The sequence below is a fragment of the Aspergillus viridinutans genome (assembly GCF_018404265.1).
Source record: "Aspergillus viridinutans IFM 47045 DNA, scaffold_13, whole genome shotgun sequence".
In the NCBI taxonomy this organism is placed as follows: Eukaryota; Fungi; Ascomycota; class Eurotiomycetes; order Eurotiales; family Aspergillaceae; genus Aspergillus; species Aspergillus viridinutans.
The window spans coordinates 752899-769449 of record NW_025091229.1 but is presented as its reverse complement, the minus strand read 5'-3'; the positions used below and the strand labels follow the sequence as shown (position 1 = coordinate 769449).

General features: G+C 49.3%; 7 protein-coding genes and 1 non-coding gene across 8 annotated transcripts; 4 read left to right on the top strand and 4 right to left on the bottom strand.

Moving 5' to 3' along the window:
- Positions 1-182: 182 nt before the first annotated feature.
- Aspvir_003037 (uncharacterized protein) lies at positions 183-1091 on the bottom strand (the record flags this gene model as incomplete). The annotated part of the gene is made up of 1 exon (XM_043274625.1): positions 183-1091. The coding sequence occupies one exon, from the start codon at positions 1089-1091 to the stop codon at positions 183-185; it is 909 nt and encodes a 302-aa protein (XP_043130560.1).
- A 549-nt stretch (positions 1092-1640) lies between these two features.
- On the bottom strand, positions 1641-2653 carry Aspvir_003036 (HVSL domain-containing protein; the record flags this gene model as incomplete). Its single annotated transcript, XM_043274624.1, has 3 exons — positions 1641-2052; positions 2117-2342; positions 2389-2653. 3 exons carry the CDS (start codon positions 2651-2653, stop codon positions 1641-1643), a joined length of 903 nt encoding a protein of 300 aa, XP_043130559.1.
- An 820-nt stretch (positions 2654-3473) lies between these two features.
- Aspvir_003035 lies at positions 3474-3547 on the bottom strand. The gene has a single exon. It is a non-coding gene; the product is annotated as a tRNA-Val (tRNA).
- A 914-nt stretch (positions 3548-4461) lies between these two features.
- Aspvir_003034 (uncharacterized protein) lies at positions 4462-5314 on the top strand (the record flags this gene model as incomplete). The annotated part of the gene is made up of 2 exons (XM_043274623.1): positions 4462-5130; positions 5189-5314. 2 exons carry the CDS (start codon positions 4462-4464, stop codon positions 5312-5314), a joined length of 795 nt encoding a protein of 264 aa, XP_043130558.1.
- Positions 5315-6357: 1043 nt separating this feature from the next.
- On the top strand, positions 6358-7293 carry Aspvir_003033 (uncharacterized protein; the record flags this gene model as incomplete). Its single annotated transcript, XM_043274622.1, has 2 exons — positions 6358-6595; positions 6686-7293. The coding sequence occupies 2 exons, from the start codon at positions 6358-6360 to the stop codon at positions 7291-7293; spliced, it is 846 nt and encodes a 281-aa protein (XP_043130557.1).
- Positions 7294-8109: 816 nt separating this feature from the next.
- On the top strand, positions 8110-10031 carry Aspvir_003032 (ER oxidoreductin; the record flags this gene model as incomplete). The annotated part of the gene is made up of 3 exons (XM_043274621.1): positions 8110-8214; positions 8276-9843; positions 9905-10031. The coding sequence occupies 3 exons, from the start codon at positions 8110-8112 to the stop codon at positions 10029-10031; spliced, it is 1800 nt and encodes a 599-aa protein (XP_043130556.1).
- Positions 10032-10399: 368 nt separating this feature from the next.
- Positions 10400-12172, top strand: pex13 (peroxin PEX13; the record flags this gene model as incomplete). Its single annotated transcript, XM_043274620.1, has 3 exons — positions 10400-10742; positions 10832-11350; positions 11409-12172. The coding sequence occupies 3 exons, from the start codon at positions 10400-10402 to the stop codon at positions 12170-12172; spliced, it is 1626 nt and encodes a 541-aa protein (XP_043130555.1).
- A 2940-nt stretch (positions 12173-15112) lies between these two features.
- On the bottom strand, positions 15113-16145 carry Aspvir_003030 (Clr5 domain-containing protein; the record flags this gene model as incomplete). The annotated part of the gene is made up of 3 exons (XM_043274619.1): positions 15113-15366; positions 15424-15659; positions 15952-16145. 3 exons carry the CDS (start codon positions 16143-16145, stop codon positions 15113-15115), a joined length of 684 nt encoding a protein of 227 aa, XP_043130554.1.
- Positions 16146-16551: the final 406 nt, after the last annotated feature.

The window sequence follows — 16551 nt, the reverse complement described above, 5'->3', positions numbered from 1 at the left end:
AGTTGACCTCTTGATTTTTAGAAGTTGAGTGTTTGAGTGTGAAAGGAGGGATGACGCGTTAGCGCGGCTCAGGCCAGCAGCCTTAGTAAAATACGGTATCGTATTGCGCAGTACACAGCCTAGTGCCTTACCTAAGGTAGGGAGCATTGAGCACGAAAATAACCTGCGTGGAGTTCACAAAATCAGTTTACAGGGTATCTTGAGGGGCCACCTTTTTCCAACAGTTCGTATCTCCTTCCGTGGGAGAATCGTGTGAATTTAGAACGCATATTTCGTAGCAGGCGAGCGTCAGCCTCATGATAGCCGACGCCGATCCACGTAAATAGATGCCACCGTAAACGGGCCATCAGACCCCAGTCCTGAGGAATGTTGAAATTGTACATGGATGCGTACTCGAAGGTAACAGGATAAAACCCAGCCAAATCCCAGTCAAGGAGCGAAAGCTGACCAGAAGGAGAAAGTAAAAGGTTGCGTGGCGCAAGATCATGATGAGTTAAGACGAATGGCTCGATGGTCATTGGCACCCCCACAGTGTAATCTGGTGAGTCTGGTGCTTGAGGCTGCTTTGATGCTTGCATCGCTCGCCTCATAGACGTAAAGTTCGCCCAGAATCGGAAGAAGTGGGCAATTTCAGCTGGGCCAGAATTCGCCGGAAGACCGTAGCGATCTTCTAGCCAGAAAGACCTGCATTCGCCTGTCGCGAGCGATCCGGCAGTTGGTGAGGTAACAGATCTGAGAATTTTCACGAAGCGGCGAAGCTGCAGACCAAGCTTAACTGTCATGAACCAGCCCAGTTCCTTCCAGACGACGTCCAACGTAGTTCCCTCCATCCGATCCATAATAGTGTAAGCATTCCCTTGGGTCTTGATCATCTTCCGTACGGAAGGACAGCGGATCCCAAGCTGGCTGGCGACTTCGGTAGCCTTTAAAGCATCTTCGACCTCTGAAGGCTCATATCGCTTGGCTATGAAATTCGAGGAGAGATTGAATACCCGCGAGCTGGACGCGCACAACGGCGAGGATACAATGTGACGAGCCAGTTCCAAGTCCGTGTACCCCTCTAGCAGCTCTTCAGGAGAGGCTAGCGTCATGGTCTCGGCGAAATATTCAAAAGGGGGGTGGTGAAGACGCTCATCCTGAGACACATTCTCGCTTTCATTCAAAGCGAATCCGGAATTACTGATGTTCCGTCCCAGCGGCAGTCTCGTATTGGGAGCGAAATACAGAGTACATATGTGCAATGAACCAGCGATATTTAACACAATTTATCCTGTGGGTAGGGATATTTAGTTCGTGAGTGCTTGGTAGTGTTTAGGGAGCAGCCTAGTTTACCTTCAATGCAATGGGAATTACCTTGGAGCCAAAGTTGCCGCCGAGTCTTCCGGAGAAAAAAGAACAGGTCTGGGGAGTGATATAGACTCCGGTCGACCATAGTGGATGGATAGAAATGATAAACAGGGTATGTTGAGGTCTCGCGCTGGGCTTCATTAATACGAAATTTTAGATGAGCTCTGAGCAGAAGATTAAACCTTGTACATTAGTAAAATTAGTAACTAAGCTACCTGTGTACTCATCGGCAACGATCCTGAAATCATTCGGTTCTCAGCAATTTACGCTTCGGTTATATCACAGGAAAAACTTCATACAGTCGAAAGGGGTAAGCTCGAGATATTGTTGCCAATTTTGGCCTTCACACAGTCAAAGGGAATGACCAGACTTCGTAAGCGGCGAAGATCTATAGCCTCAATTTTCTTCTTCTGCTGCGGCGTTGGTTCTGTTAAGCTCCAGGCGAGGGAGACGTGGAAACAGTGAGAAAAGTCTTCGGGCTGTGTATCTGGTTTGACACTTTCATCTTGTCCATGCCTGTGATCTGGGCCAGGCGATCTACCCGCATACAGCGGTGGTTGGCCAAAGTGAGCTAAGGAGCGATTTGACAGGCCGAGGAGACGGTTCAAGTTATCATGTGCGGGCTTTGTCACCCGTAGGACGAGGAACCACCGCGTCCTTTCGTAATTAGAGACCCAGTCGAGCCTGTAAGGGTTGACAGAGAATCTGGGTGGCCCGTTAGCAACCCGACTGTCCAAGACTCTCCACGAAAGAAGTGTGAAATACTCACGCTGGGACTGTAGACTCTTGAAGAGCCGTTTGGAACATATCCATGAAAGGCTGTCTCTGTTCAGTGCGAAGAACCACTGGTCTGGAGAGACTGATATGAAGCGGGAGTTGGACACCCAGATCACTTCTTAATAAGCTATGGATCTCTCCCGCACGTCCTCCCAACTTGACTTCGACCTCTGTTAATATACCATCCAAGACAGCAAGTTCTGCTTTCGACGGATACCCTGTCGGATTCAGTCCCCATCCGTAAATGCTAGCCAGGAAACTCACACTCTAGGTATATATGGGTGGGCCAGTTCCCTTCGACATGGGGAATGACACGCTTACGGCCTCCATGAAGACTAGGGTCGTCTCGTACACTCACGCGAGTGCTCGAGGCATACAGATCACGAAATGCAGTCGGTAGTGGGGGTAGAGATGATACTCGATCATCGACGGAGGTGTTGTTGTGACGGGGTTTCCTTGATGGTCTGGGCGATTTCTCTTCACTTTCTTCTGTATCTGACTCTGTATCAGAGTATTGCACCAAAGCCATCGCGGCAATGGGTATGGGTTGAGTCAAGAAGCGGGTTGAGGAGAAGCAAGCGTAAACTTACTGTAATGGTATTACTGTTTCTTACTAAGTAAGGTAAAGTCGCTCCCGTCACCAACAGAGTTACTGATTGGCTGGTACTTAGGCTTGATTCTCCCATCGAAAGGGTCAATTGTTATCAAAATCATCTCTGTGCTTCTTTCTCAAGTTACGAAGTAGATTGTTATCAAAGGCGATGTATCAGAAGACGTTTCTGGGAGTCGAAGTGTGGAAGAACCATACGCCCAATGGTTACATATATTGAGGAGGAGATAAAAAAGCCTCGCATTGGAGTAGGAGAATGAGACTAGTTAGACACGCAATTCCTGTCCCCAGAATATACAGCGAGAAGCGTTGTAAAACTTCTTGAACGGTGTTCATATTTAAGTGTCGTGTTCTAGAACGAGGGAGGCCCTGTCATAGAAGTGTGGGGTAACGGTAGCACTGAAATCGAAGCGTTGCAGATTTTTCCACAATCCATGACGCTCCTACAGCCGCCCATCCCCGGAGGCTAGACCAATCTTTTAAATAGGCCGGATGATAAACTTTTATCTACGGAGTAAAACCCAGGTAACCGTAATAGGGATGGGAGGGTGCTCTATCTGTCCAAGTAGCTTCTGCATCTGCTTTCCTTTTCGACTTAGTCTATCTGCACTTTGCCTAGACTGCAATGGGCTTTAGTAGTGCACTCTTTAAGTCTTAACCGCTGACGCTACCGAGAAAAATATGATAATAAAACAAAATGAACCGACTCTACACATGGAGTGAGAAAAGCAAAAAGAAATGACCAGTGCCGGGCTCGATCCGGCGACCTCATCGGTGTTAACGATGCGAGATAACCAGCTACTCCAACCGGCCAGTTGTTGAGACAAATTCGACTTTTCTGCTCTATGGACAGAAGTAAAATTTCCGAGCTTAATCTTTGCAATACAAATCCGAAAGTGGATGAGATAGTAGCAATGGAATTTCCCTCAGTGACTGCTTAGATACTTTGTTTTAGCTGAATAAGAAGAACAGATTGTACCACTTGGTAGTGTACAGACAAAACCTTGTGCCTGTCATACGTGACGGGTTCTCATACTGACCAAACAACGTCATAGGGCTCGTTCTATGAGATTCTGATGACCTTCGGACAGGAGATCATTGAGTCATATTCAGGCACTCGAACGTAATTTCCATCAACATCCATGGATCGACGGGATCGTCGGAAGCCGTTTGAGGCGCTTGATCCATCAGTTTCATCATCGAGTGCCGTGGCCGATGTAACCGAATGGGTCTAGTCATTCGGCAAGGCCCATGCACTAAGCTAGATAAGGTATAAATCATAATCACTAAGCCCAAGAGGGAGGGGTGGACCCCTTATCGATAAGCCCAGGACCCTTGGTATAGGTATACGCAAGTCGTCACGTCACTCTTTGGTCGTACACTCTGTAGACAATCCTTTCTCTACTGTCTCTGGGTGCTCTTTCTCCTTCTCTGATTCTCTCCTCGAACGTGCTTCTCATGCCTCATCTTCTGAGCTGAGAATCGTCGACAATCATCTTTTCTTTGCGTCGAAACACCGCTATTTCGTTCAATCACATTTTCAGACCCCAAATCGGACAGTCAGCCCCACATCTACAGAAAGTATCGGTAAGATTGCATTCAATAGCGCAGAGTTACTATTAGACATCTGAGTCTCTGTGCAAGCCAGGAGATTCCAGAGATTAAAGACGGGGGAATTTCTTTTCCCTGAGCACTCCTCGATCATCTCCTCTCAAAGTCGAACAGCCATGGTGTCGTCCGGTGACTCCATGTATATGGCTTCGTATCCTTCTCGTTGGAATCAGCCTAGCCAATATCCTATGAATGTCGATATGGCCATGGAGTTGGGGAGCAACAACCCCTACCATCGCTACATCTCTCCTTCTCCTACTCCTTCTCCCTCTTCATCTACAACGACTGTCAACACTCTCAGTTTAGAACGCTCACCTTCTGTGCCTTCTATCTACTGGTCTGGTGAACTTGAGCACAAGCCAGTAGAGCCAAGGAGAAGACGGAACACATATCACCCTACGTACGCTCAGCAGAGCACTCAAGGCAACCGCCATCGCACCAGATACCGACGCGGTTCGCTTCTTGTCACCCCAGATGTCATTGATCGCCTGGACAATGCAGGTGTCTTCCATTACCACCATGAGAGCCCGTACGACGCCGTCTATGCGGAAAGAAATCACGACGCCAAAACTAGCCCGATTGCAGCCCTTGAACACTCCACCAAGGAGGCTCTCAAGGCGACCCCAGAGGACAAGATTGCCGATTGTCTCAACAGCCATCGCCCGTTGGATGGAGTCGCATTCTATCCTCCTGGAACTACAGACAGGGAAGGACGAACCTACGAATACGAGGAGGGCACCAACATGATGAACGACTATGGCAATTTCGTTCGCTTCCCAGGCTTGGTAGGTCGCCCCGGTGCTTATTCGTAATCAAATTTCAAAGTACTGATCGATCTATTAGAAATTCACTGAAGAAGACTTCAAAAAGGACCCTTTCTACAACAGTCCGCTTCCAAAGCCGTTTGAAATTATTCGCAAAGCATTCAGTCGTCATTGCCGTAGTTGGAAACGCAATAAAACCACCTGAGCGTTGAACAATCAACAGCCTGCTTGCAGGGCGCTACCACTGTCATTGAACGCCCCACTTCTTCGATGTCGCAACGATCGACAACCGGCCAGCGGAGTACTATTATTATCGCCCAACTGTCTCGGTCTTCACCATTGCAAATGAAGAGCTATATGCTTGGTGAGAACAATTAACAATATGCCTGAATGACTACTCGACCTGCTTTACGAATTCACGACTCGGAATATATACGACACGACATCTACGCTACTACGACTATATACCCTATGGATTGGTGCAATTTCACGAGACAAGTGCTTTTTCTATGCCTACTTTGAGCTTCTTTCCCTCACTAATGTCTCAGTCTGTCCGACAGTTTCAGGAAACGGACAAAATCGCGAGACGAGGGCTTTCAGGAGCGGCAACTTCGGAATTTGGAAGAGATACCCGGACTTTTGGGCGCAATTCGGAATCATGTAACAAGGGTTTTTTTATGCCATACGAGCTTTTTTCCCTTCTTCCTTCATGTATGTATGTCTTGCTATATGTGACGGCATTATTGGAGTCGGTCACCCCTGGAGTTAAGGTTCTTTGGGATATAATAATTTTCGGGTAACGGATTACGCCCTGTACTGCTGTGATGAAAGACAGGCTCAACTTCACTCTTCTAGTCAAATCAAACAAATGGATTGAAGTCTCTCTTCTCCCGATCTTCCAGTTAGCTCTATAATTCAATAGGCAGCCATATGCTTAGCCCCGAACATGTAGATTTGGTCGAATACTGACTATCCAAATTCTGGTAATGCGACGGTCAAGTCGTGCTATAACTTGCCACCAGTGTCTGTTGCCTCTGCTAAAGCAGCTTGTCCAGTTCTTGCGTCATATCCGTCAGTCTGATTCAATACTAGCAGCGGAGGCGACTCGTACATAAATGACATGGTTTTTAATCGCCTCTAGACAAATAAAACAAAAGTATGTTTTGCTGCATGAGGTCCTGTCTTCAATATCACTTGCATTCTTCACTACCAAATCTACGGCGACACATAGGAGTTTCTAACAAGACCATGGCTGCAGTTAAGCCCCATAGTCTGCATAGCCTGGGACCGGTCCACCCTCCCAAAGTGGAGACAAGGGCCATCAAACCCTCGATCGCGAGACATGTCAACATCCGCGTCAACGATCCGCTTGATCATGACGCACCGGCCATTCTACACGAACCTCGCAGCTATTCCGCCGTTGAGGCAAAGCAGTCGGCCGTCGTCTTGGTTAGTGGAGCTGGGGGCGGGGTCAGCGGGCCCAGCGGTAGGTATCTTATCTTTCGGGATCCTTTGCCACGCTGTTTGATCCTTCATTCTACGGAAGATCGGCAATTAACTGCAGTGTACTGTGAAGGTATCTACCCATCTCTGGGGGACAAGATCGCCCTTCTACTTGGCATCCCCTGCATCCGACTTGACTACCGCCAACCTGCGAGGACGGAGTACTGTTCCGCCGACATCGTAGCCTCTTTCACCTACCTGCGCGAGCACTTCAATTCGTCGGGCTTCGTCCTCGTCGGCTGGTCCTTTGGCGGGAGTCCCTGTTTCACCGTCGCCGCGAATGAGCTCAATCGCGTCCGCGGCGTGGCTACCGTGGCCTCACAGTCCGCAAATACGGAGGGGATAAAAAAAGTGAGTCCGCGACCGGTGCTCTTGCTGCATGGGACCGATGATAAGGTGCTCTCGCCGACGTGCTCGGAGACACTGTATAGGGAGTATGGGAGTACGGGTCCGAGGGAGTTGAAGCTGCTCCCCGGGGATGACCATGGACTCACGAAACATGCGACTGAAGTGGAAAAGATAATCTTTGAGTTTGCTGCTAAGACGCTTGGCTTTGAGAAGCTCTTGAACCAGACAACGACCCTAAAGCAAGCGGAAGAGGATCTGGTTGAGAGTCGGGATGAGAGGATTAGAGAGATGGTTGAAGGGCATGATCTTGAGGGTGGGGAGAGGCTTCAGTAGATACTAGCGGCAAGGAAGAGATGATTGATCATTGTCTTTGTGAGATGGAATGGAATGAGATAATGGTGTGATATCAAACCATCTGAGATGAAGCTATCTACGTAGGAGGCTGAAGTTGAGATGTGTGTCGCGCTAAGCCTAATATGGAGGGGTAGGCGAGAGAGTAGCCTTCACAGTCTTTTCGCCTGAGTGCGTGCATAATTGCACAGCTGTCCTCTTTTGTTCCTTTGACATTTGATGAATAGCGAGGTTTCAGAATGGCCTGATTTGGACCCGTCGGCATGAGCATCAGTAATAAGAACGGACTCAACCAATGGAATTATCCGTAGTGTTTAAGTGAAACCAGTCTTGAAATGAACTAGACACAAAGTCGACAGACTAGACAAATGCCTTACTTCTGAATGCTTGGCGTGGGACATTCCATTGCCGTCGTTGGCGATCATCCAATTACTACTGCGGGTGCACTCCGCCACGCGCAACGAAGGCCAGCTTGTCCACTTCTGAATAGTCTTATTGAGGACTCCAACATACCACGCTGTAAATAGTGGCCATCCTTCTTACAAGCCCACAGTCTAGATTTGTATTTTTCTTCTACTCCTCTTCCATATTCATTGCATAGCACCGAATCCTCCTGTACCTTCGTTATTGCATGAGTCTTCGAGTTCTTGGCTTTGTCTTTGCTTTGATTGATAATCCTCGTCGAGGCCTTTTCATGTGAAGGGCAACAGAGCGACTGATCATAATCTCCTTCATCACTCCGTTCGATCTTAAAGAACACCATACTAGTATATGCATTTTTGAAACCTTGACAGCAAAATGCGCTCAGCAGCCAAGGTCTTTTACCTGGCAGTGTTCGCCTTCTTGCGGCTTACCAATGCCCACGAGGATCCAGACCAGCGATATGACCACTCTGTTTGCGCAGTAAGTGACTTTTACTATCAAGGATACTTTTATGACTGTTTCTGACTATGTATTTTTCCAGATTGATCCCTCCGCCACCGTCTCCGATGCCTGTGTTTCCTACGTCACCATCGATTCTCTCAACGATCAGATCTACAGCCTGCTCCAATCAATCACGCAAGAGACGGATTTCTTTTCATATTACCGCCTAAATTTATTCAATAAGCAATGTCCGTTCTGGGACGATGCCCACAGTATGTGCGGCAATATCGCGTGTTCCGTCAACACAATAGAGTCAGAGGAGGATATCCCGTTGACGTGGCGAGCGGAGGAGCTTAGCAAACTGGAAGGTCCCAAAGCAGGCCATCCCGGCCGCAAACTTCAAAAAGAACGACCCAGTGACAAACCACTTCAAGGCGAACTCGGCGCAAATGTCGGGGAAAGCTGCGTGGTCGAATACGACGACGAGTGCGATGAGCGCGATTACTGTGTACCGGAAGACGAAGGGGCCAGTGGTAAAGGGGACTACGTCAGTTTGGTAGATAATCCGGAACGATTCACGGGCTACGCAGGACCGGGAGCCCATCAGGTCTGGGACGCCATCTACCGGGAGAACTGTTTTCTGAAGTCGCCTCCGGAGATGGGGCTATCCCCGCATCCATCTCTAGGAGGCTTGCAGGCCGTCAATGACTTCCGAAACGTAATACAAAAGGAGATGAAACGCTCCGAAGGATTGCCGTTTGATAATGAGTGCCTTGAGAAGCGGGTCTTTCATCGCCTCATCAGCGGCATGCATGCATCCATCTCAACCCATCTTTGCTGGGATTATCTCAACAAGACCACAGGACAGTGGCACCCCAATTTACAATGCTTCAAAGAGCGTCTGCATGATCACCCGGAGCGCATTTCTAACTTGTACTTCAACTATGCACTCGTCTCGCGGGCCGTGGCGAAGCTGCGGAAGCACCTACAGAACTACACCTTTTGCACTAGCGATCCGCTCCAGGACAGCGAAACCAAGGAGAAGGTGTCCCAGCTGACTGCGATCCTCGCTGATCGGCCGCAGATTTTTGATGAGAATATCATGTTCCAGGACCCGAGCGCACCCGGCTTGAAGGAAGAGTTCCGCAACCGCTTCAGAAATGTGAGCAGATTGATGGACTGTGTTGGCTGCGATAAGTGCCGACTGTGGGGCAAGCTCCAGGTGAATGGATATGGAACCGCCCTGAAGGTGCTGTTCGACTACGACGAGACCAAGAATGGCGAAAATCCACCACTACGGAGAACTGAGCTAGTCGCGTTGATCAATACCCTTGGCCGCATTTCCCATAGTTTGGCTGCTGTACGAAGCTTCCACCGTGCCATGGATCTTGGACAGGGCCAGACTTTCGCTATCATGGCGGGAACGCCCTTGTTGAAGGAGCAGCCTGGCGGTCCGAGAGCAAAGGTCCTTTACAAGGACGGAGGATCAACGTTCTATTACGAAGACGATGAAGACGACTTCAAGTACGCGACGGAGAGATTGCCATGGGAGCGACGGCCGCATAAGGAATCGGATACTTTGTGGGACAATTTTAAGGCCGAATTCGAGGTGGTGTGGAACACATACATCTACGTCCTGAAGAGCTGGTGGAATTTGCCGAAAACTTTGTAAGCTCTTCCTAATCCCTGTCCTTCTGCACAGTGACTGACCGCTGATTCTGTATTGCAGATGGGAAATCTTCGTCCTGGAAGCCAACCGCGCCTGGAGTTACTGGCTGGGTCTTCCTGTGCCACCACGGTCGTGGAGAATTCGGTTTCCTCAACAGCCTGAGATGCGCAGTCGTGACGAGTTATAGTCGATTCCAGCGTACTAGACCACTTATTTTTCTAGCCATCGGCGCCGCCGAACTGTATAGACAACGGGGGTTCTGATTTTTTTTCGCGGCGTCTAGAAGTCGGCGTTGCATCTTGGGAGTTCTGGAGGGCATGTATAATATGGGTATATTTACTMCAATTGACGAGAAAGTTCTCAGTTGCATTGAAACAGTCAGCTGTGATTTGGTGTTGATAATGTAGGAGCGTATTCTGTATGGACAATAGCTGTACGTGAGACAAGAACATTGTCATAGATCAAAGTCAATTCACTGGAAGACCATGATAAAACAGTAATATTTATTGTGCAACCGATGATACAAATTGTTTGAGTAGATCAATAATCAGCATCATGATGATGAAGATCAACACGGCGTTCTCCGGCTCTCGGCAAAAGCAGACAGCCTCGGCAGTAATTTTTGTCCTTTGTCAGACCAAGCGACATGCGCTGCCGAAACTCCACGTTCCCCAACACTTCTTTCGGCCATCTCGTGCGTCCCCTCTCTTCTGCGCATCCAAGTTCCCACCCATCATCCTCACATCAATCAATCTAGCAACTCGCCATCTAGTTCCATCGTTACCTGGTTTTCGGTTGGGGTCAAATGCGAGGCTGGTGAGAAATTTCCCCTCCCGCAACTCCATGGCGTCGGTTTCGCCACCTAAACCGTGGGAGAGAGCAGGCACTGCTGGCGGTGGTAGGTGACTCGCTGCTGTTGAATACTTGTTCTGCGCTGTCTCTATGATCGAGAGATTGATCACTAACGTTGTTACTCTGCTCCATCAGGGACTGTGTTATCGGCGTCCCCCGCCGGTAGTTCGACCATGACTCCAACAGCCGCCGCTGCGACAGCGCCGACAGCTACCTCCTCCATACCCACATCCACCTCAACAACATCATCCTCTACTGCTCCCTCCTTACCTTCTCGCCCTGACACATTGAACTCTGTTGTGAACCGGACAGCGTCAAACTACTCCCCCTATGGCGCATCACGATTCGGTACCACGCCATATGGAACCGGCTATGGCGGCTACGGCGCATATTCATCCCCATACTCCCGCTTCGGTACGATGGGCTCTATGTATGGAGGCTACGGGGGTATGTACGGGGGCATGGGCGGCGGCATGGGGGGCATGTACGGTGCCGGCATGCCTGGCGACCCCAATGATCCCAACAGCTTGACGAATTCGTTCAGCCAGAGCACGCAGGCTACCTTTCAGATGATTGAGAGTATTGTGGGTGCATTTGGTGGGTTTGCTCAGATGCTGGAGAGCACATATATGGCGACTCATAGCTCCTTTTTTGGTATGTTTTCTATCGTTAGTGGCTGCTTTGTCGGACATTGAAACTAACTTCTTCAAAGCCATGGTCTCTGTTGCAGAGCAGTTTGGGAATCTGCGAAATACTCTTGGGTCCGCCTTGGGGATTTTCACAATAATCAGATGGTTCAGGACGTTGATTGCGAAGATTACGGGGCGTCCCCCGCCGGCTGATGCTGCCTCTCTCACCCCGTCTGCGTTTGCGGCCTTTATGCACGGGCGCTCCGCGCCTGCCACGCTCCCAGACGGCTCTCCTGCTCCCCCCAAGCCTTCGAAGAAGCCCTTTTTCATGTTCCTGATCGCCGTCTTCGGTCTTCCCTACTTGATGGGCAAGCTCATCAAGGCCCTCGCGCGCTCACAGGAAGAGCAGCGTAAGCAGATGATGCTGGGACCAAATGGGGAACCCATGCAAGCGCCATTGGATCCATCGAAGCTTGATTTCTGCCGAGTTTTGTATGATTATACCCCCGAGACTCAGGAAAGCGCCGGTATCGATCTTGCCGTCAAGAAGGGTGATATTGTCGCTGTTCTCGGCAAAACGGATCCCATGGGCAACGCATCCGAGTGGTGGCGCTGCCGCGCTCGGGACGGCCGTGTTGGCTACCTCCCAGGGCCCTACCTCGAAACAATTCAACGAAGACCTGCGCAGCAGGCCATCACCTCCGGCAGCGAAGCGGGCAGCCGTAGCAATACTATGACGTCCGTCATTGAAAAGGCTCATGCCGCCGATGAAAAGAAGCCAGTCCTGAAGGGCAAAATGGGTGACATCTCGCCGGAGAGCTTTCAGAAGAGTGCATTCTACTCATAAGCCGTGCCATGACATTCTGTCGTCACCTTATCACATTTTATTATTATCACGATAAACCACGAACAAAAGATATATGGCAACATATCTGTTCTGGCTTGACTCTTCCTCTCAATCCTTGTCGATGCATCTCGGGTTTGACGGATTATGAGCTTCGGTGAGAATTGAACGACGCCGCCGGGATACTATTGTTTTTGGGTACATCTGGACATGGATGTTTTCTTTTCCGCCTTTTATCTGTTCTTCTTACTTTTGAGCGAGGGGTTCCTATCTATATCATCTACTTCTTATGCCGTGTATACTTTACTCAATGACAACTTACCCAATACACCGACGTGCAGTTCGACCGCCTCATCATACACTAGGCTGTTGCAAAAGTACTTCTTGCCCACTTTACAAAGAAAAGGTACTTTTGTTAATCAAGTTCTCCATCCCTCATCCATATCTGTAGGGCCCTGGTCGCAATAGAACTGCCACTGCTATAAAAGGGGGACACCGAGTATGTTGGCACCGTATAGATATCTCGAATAGTAACCGATCTAAGCCGACACACCGCTAACAACCATGATTCTGAGTGTTGAAATCGTTGGCCCATCTCCTCCTGACCTATCAGCTGGCGCTCGACCTATCGCAAACCCGGGACTCCGTACAGGCAGACTGCAGAGTCCAGACCAACTAAAATCCGTCAAAGGAACACCCTTACCCACTAAACCACGCATCCCTCACTCTCATAACAAACTGTCGTGTGTCCACGCACTAACAACGGGAATCGTCGTCCGCACCATCCCGTCCGCACTCGGGAGAGCCAGAGCCCCATCGGCGAAGATCCGGAACCTGAAAGGCTGAAACCCGCCTATCTCACCCGCTAGGCCGCTAGAGTAAATTTCTGTCAATCACGCAGTAGACTAGAAGAAGAACAAGAACTTAGTACGTACTTACTTACTGCGTAGAAAGTTATTAATAGATAGATATCCTGAAGGATCCCGCGCATCGAAAGTGTCTGGGAGCTAGCAACTAGCCTCGCGCGCGGCGCGCCTCGCCCGCCTCACCCGCCTCGTCTCGTCTCGTCTCGTCTGATTGCACAACAGGACGACTACCGACTAGTCTAGTCCCGTGCAGGACGCCAGGACCACGACTCCAACGACGGCAGTCCAGATAGACGGGCTCACGGGCATCTCCGTAGTCCTCTGTAGTCTACTCCGTACTTTATTCCATTGGAATTTTCATCAACTTAAAACAAAACAGTTGGGCTCGTGGTGTCTAGCTTCCGTCAAAGCTAACAATCCTTGTTTCGGCCTTATTGTCTTGGCCGCGTCAAGTGGTAGTCGCCCATCCTAGAGGGTCTTGTCTGCAGTGTGCTATTCAGTGCCTGGGGGTATGGTTAGGGCGGATTGGAGACGGAATTCTTTTCCGGGGGTGTCTTTGGTGGTTGGTGTTCCTTTTCTCTTGTGCTGGGCTGAGGTTAGTGGTATGGTGTACGGTGTTTGGTGGAGTGTTACTGCCCGGGTGAGTTTGGAAGATTACTTTCTTTGTTGTGATTGGGATCTGCGGGTTTGGTTCACCATGATGGATGATAAATGCAGGTGCATTTGTGGTACTCTGAACAGTGCTTCGAAGTACTTCTGTTATGTGATTCGGAGGCAGTTTACGATAGAGATGTATTTGTGTACAGATTATATTGTGGCAGATGAGATGATCGATCCTCTAGTACTCTATAGATGGCCCTGATAATAATGATTGCACATGAATTTCCCAAAGCAGTCTCAATACTGGTTACTCCGCCTGAGCTTCGCCCATAACACACGGCAGGCTTGTCGTACAGATGCTCAGGGTTGCCTCGTACCCTCTATAATGCCTGTCTTGTGTGTAGCAGCAGCATCGTGTATTCCTGCATTTCATTCCTTTGACCCCAGGCGGAATACTTTCTGGCCAGCCGCAGTGTCTCTGTAGAATGAATCCACCTAATCATCTCCGGTGACCATGGCGTGTCTTTTAAACACTCGTGTATCCGTGCACGCAGGGTCCGCTTTGATCCTGAGCCTCAGCTGTTCCCAGTCCTTCCAACAGTTGTAGTAAGAACTGTCATGATGATCGAACAGACCAGGACAACCAGCATTTGACAATATCGTGTGAGTGAAACACCATGTAAGTGATTCCCGTCCGAGTTGTCTGGACCTGCTGTTTGCAGAGCAAACAACTCAGGGGACATCTTCTCGAATTTGGCGCACCTGACATGCAGGGTGGAGTAATAAATGCAGCGTGGATTTCGACGGGACACAGAGCGCTCTGTAAGGGATAGGTTCTGTAGAGGTGGCTGCGAACTGGATGCGTTGATGAAGCAAAAGACAGCAGACAAATGGTCGTCGAGCTACCCAGCCGCGCCTGATGCGCCGCTAGTTTTAATGGTGCACTTCTTTGCTGTACAGGCTCCAGAGTGATGATGCGCCGCATGAAGACAAAATACCTGACCCTACTCTGCACCATCTTCCGCTCAAGTCATGCCATAGTTGTCTATGAAAATCATACTGCATGAAATGACGATGAATGAGACAGAATTGGGTGTTACACGGAAGGGCAAACGCAATAATGGGGTAACATGCTATACGGTGGTTAATAGTCAAAAAGAAAAAAAGGTGATCGCGATGATCACTTGGTGTCAAACCCCGCGGAAAATCCTGTGAGACCATATCCTAGACCGGACCACCAAAGTCCTTGCGAGTTTCCGAGTTCGAGGCGACTGCCAGCAGCTTTTTCAGCATTCTTCTCCGGGCGTAATGAAATTCGACATGCTCTCCTCGAGCTTCTTGTCGAGGGCTAAAAGACGATCTTGAAATGAATCCAAAGCCTGCCAAACATTTTCAGTCGACAGATCTTCCACTGGCCTTGGTGTAGGATGTGTCGAGGTAGGACTGAGAGTAGCCGCCGACAAAGATTGGCTGTCATCTAGTTCGGGGCTTTGAAGAGGGTCAAACTTGTTTTCATCTGTTGCTTCTTGTCAACTTGGTTCAAGACGGCAGCATGTGCTGTATCATAAGTTTGAGATTGATTGCGAGGAGGAATCGGAGGTGGCAGATGATTGAGCGAATAAGGAGAAGAGGGCTGCTCACGGTGCATCGATTGAGATTCCGGTAGAGGGGACAAAGCCGCAGATCGATCGTCCGGTTCGGGAGTGTAACAACTCATGTCGGATGGGGTATCTGCGAGCTGAATTAGCAAACTGGAGTCTGTCCAAATACTCACGTAAGGAGACGTACCTGGTTCAGGACTTGTCCGATGGGAGTCGTTGCGAGAGTTGTCCCAGGACGCACCATACCTACGGACAAAGCGAGCGATGCGCTTGGAGTCGACTTCCTGGCCACCCACTCGAAACGCGGTTTGCTTGCCTCGAGCAGCTCGCTTTTGCTGCTTTCGGATCATCACATGGACTTCTTTGGCCTTGATGTTCTTTCGGACATGCCATGCCGCCAAACGGTCCTTGAATTGCTTTTCTCTGGGAAGTTCAAGTTAGACAAGAAGTTCAAACATCGGATGCAGTTCACCACAAGGCAATCCAGAAACAAAAATAAAAGCAAAGGCAAATGCGAGAAGAGGAAAAAAACGATTTGCCTGATCTTGCCGTTGAACGGGATCTAGAAAAGCCCTTCATTTTGAGGATAGAACAGGCATGATCAACTCAAATGAGATGTTCATGTGATATTGAACACTGTCGACCAGAAATGGAAACCAAGGGGAAGAGAGGGGGAAAAAAAAGAAAAAGAACACGAGGGAAAGGAAGACAGTACGATGCAACAAAGTTATAATCATGTTCCATGATTCGTTTCACATCTCGTAGTTTCAGCTGATTGTCGCGATAGAGACGCTCAATAACCGTACGGTACTCATTCCAGTCGTCAGATCTGCGGGGACGAAAGATTGCTGAGGACGAAGACGATGAGGAAGCAGAGAAGTTGGACGACGAGGCGATGGAACCATCCATCATTAACGAATCACCAGAACTTCTCTGGTAGGCATACTCTAGAGCTCACGAGGGCGAGATAGTTGATGGTCGGCGTAGACGGCGATAGTGGTAGAAGGGTGGAAAGAGGACAAAGGCTGGGGAAATAGCGGACCAAATGGAGAAGAGAAGGGCAATGAGGCACAATGGGATTACAAAAAAATCTTTATGTAGTAGAGGAGTGTAGCTTGCAGGTTCGACAATATCGACGAGTTGTCAGTTGCCTGTTGCAGCACAAGCGGCAGTGAGGTAGATTCCAGACAGTATGGAGTTGTATCCGGTTCAGATGCAGGAGTCACTAGTCGTAGTTGGGTGAAAGTAGCCAAAGAAGAGCCAGTAAGGTAGATATCGTAGTGATACACGTTCTATTACTCAGACTGCAACGAGT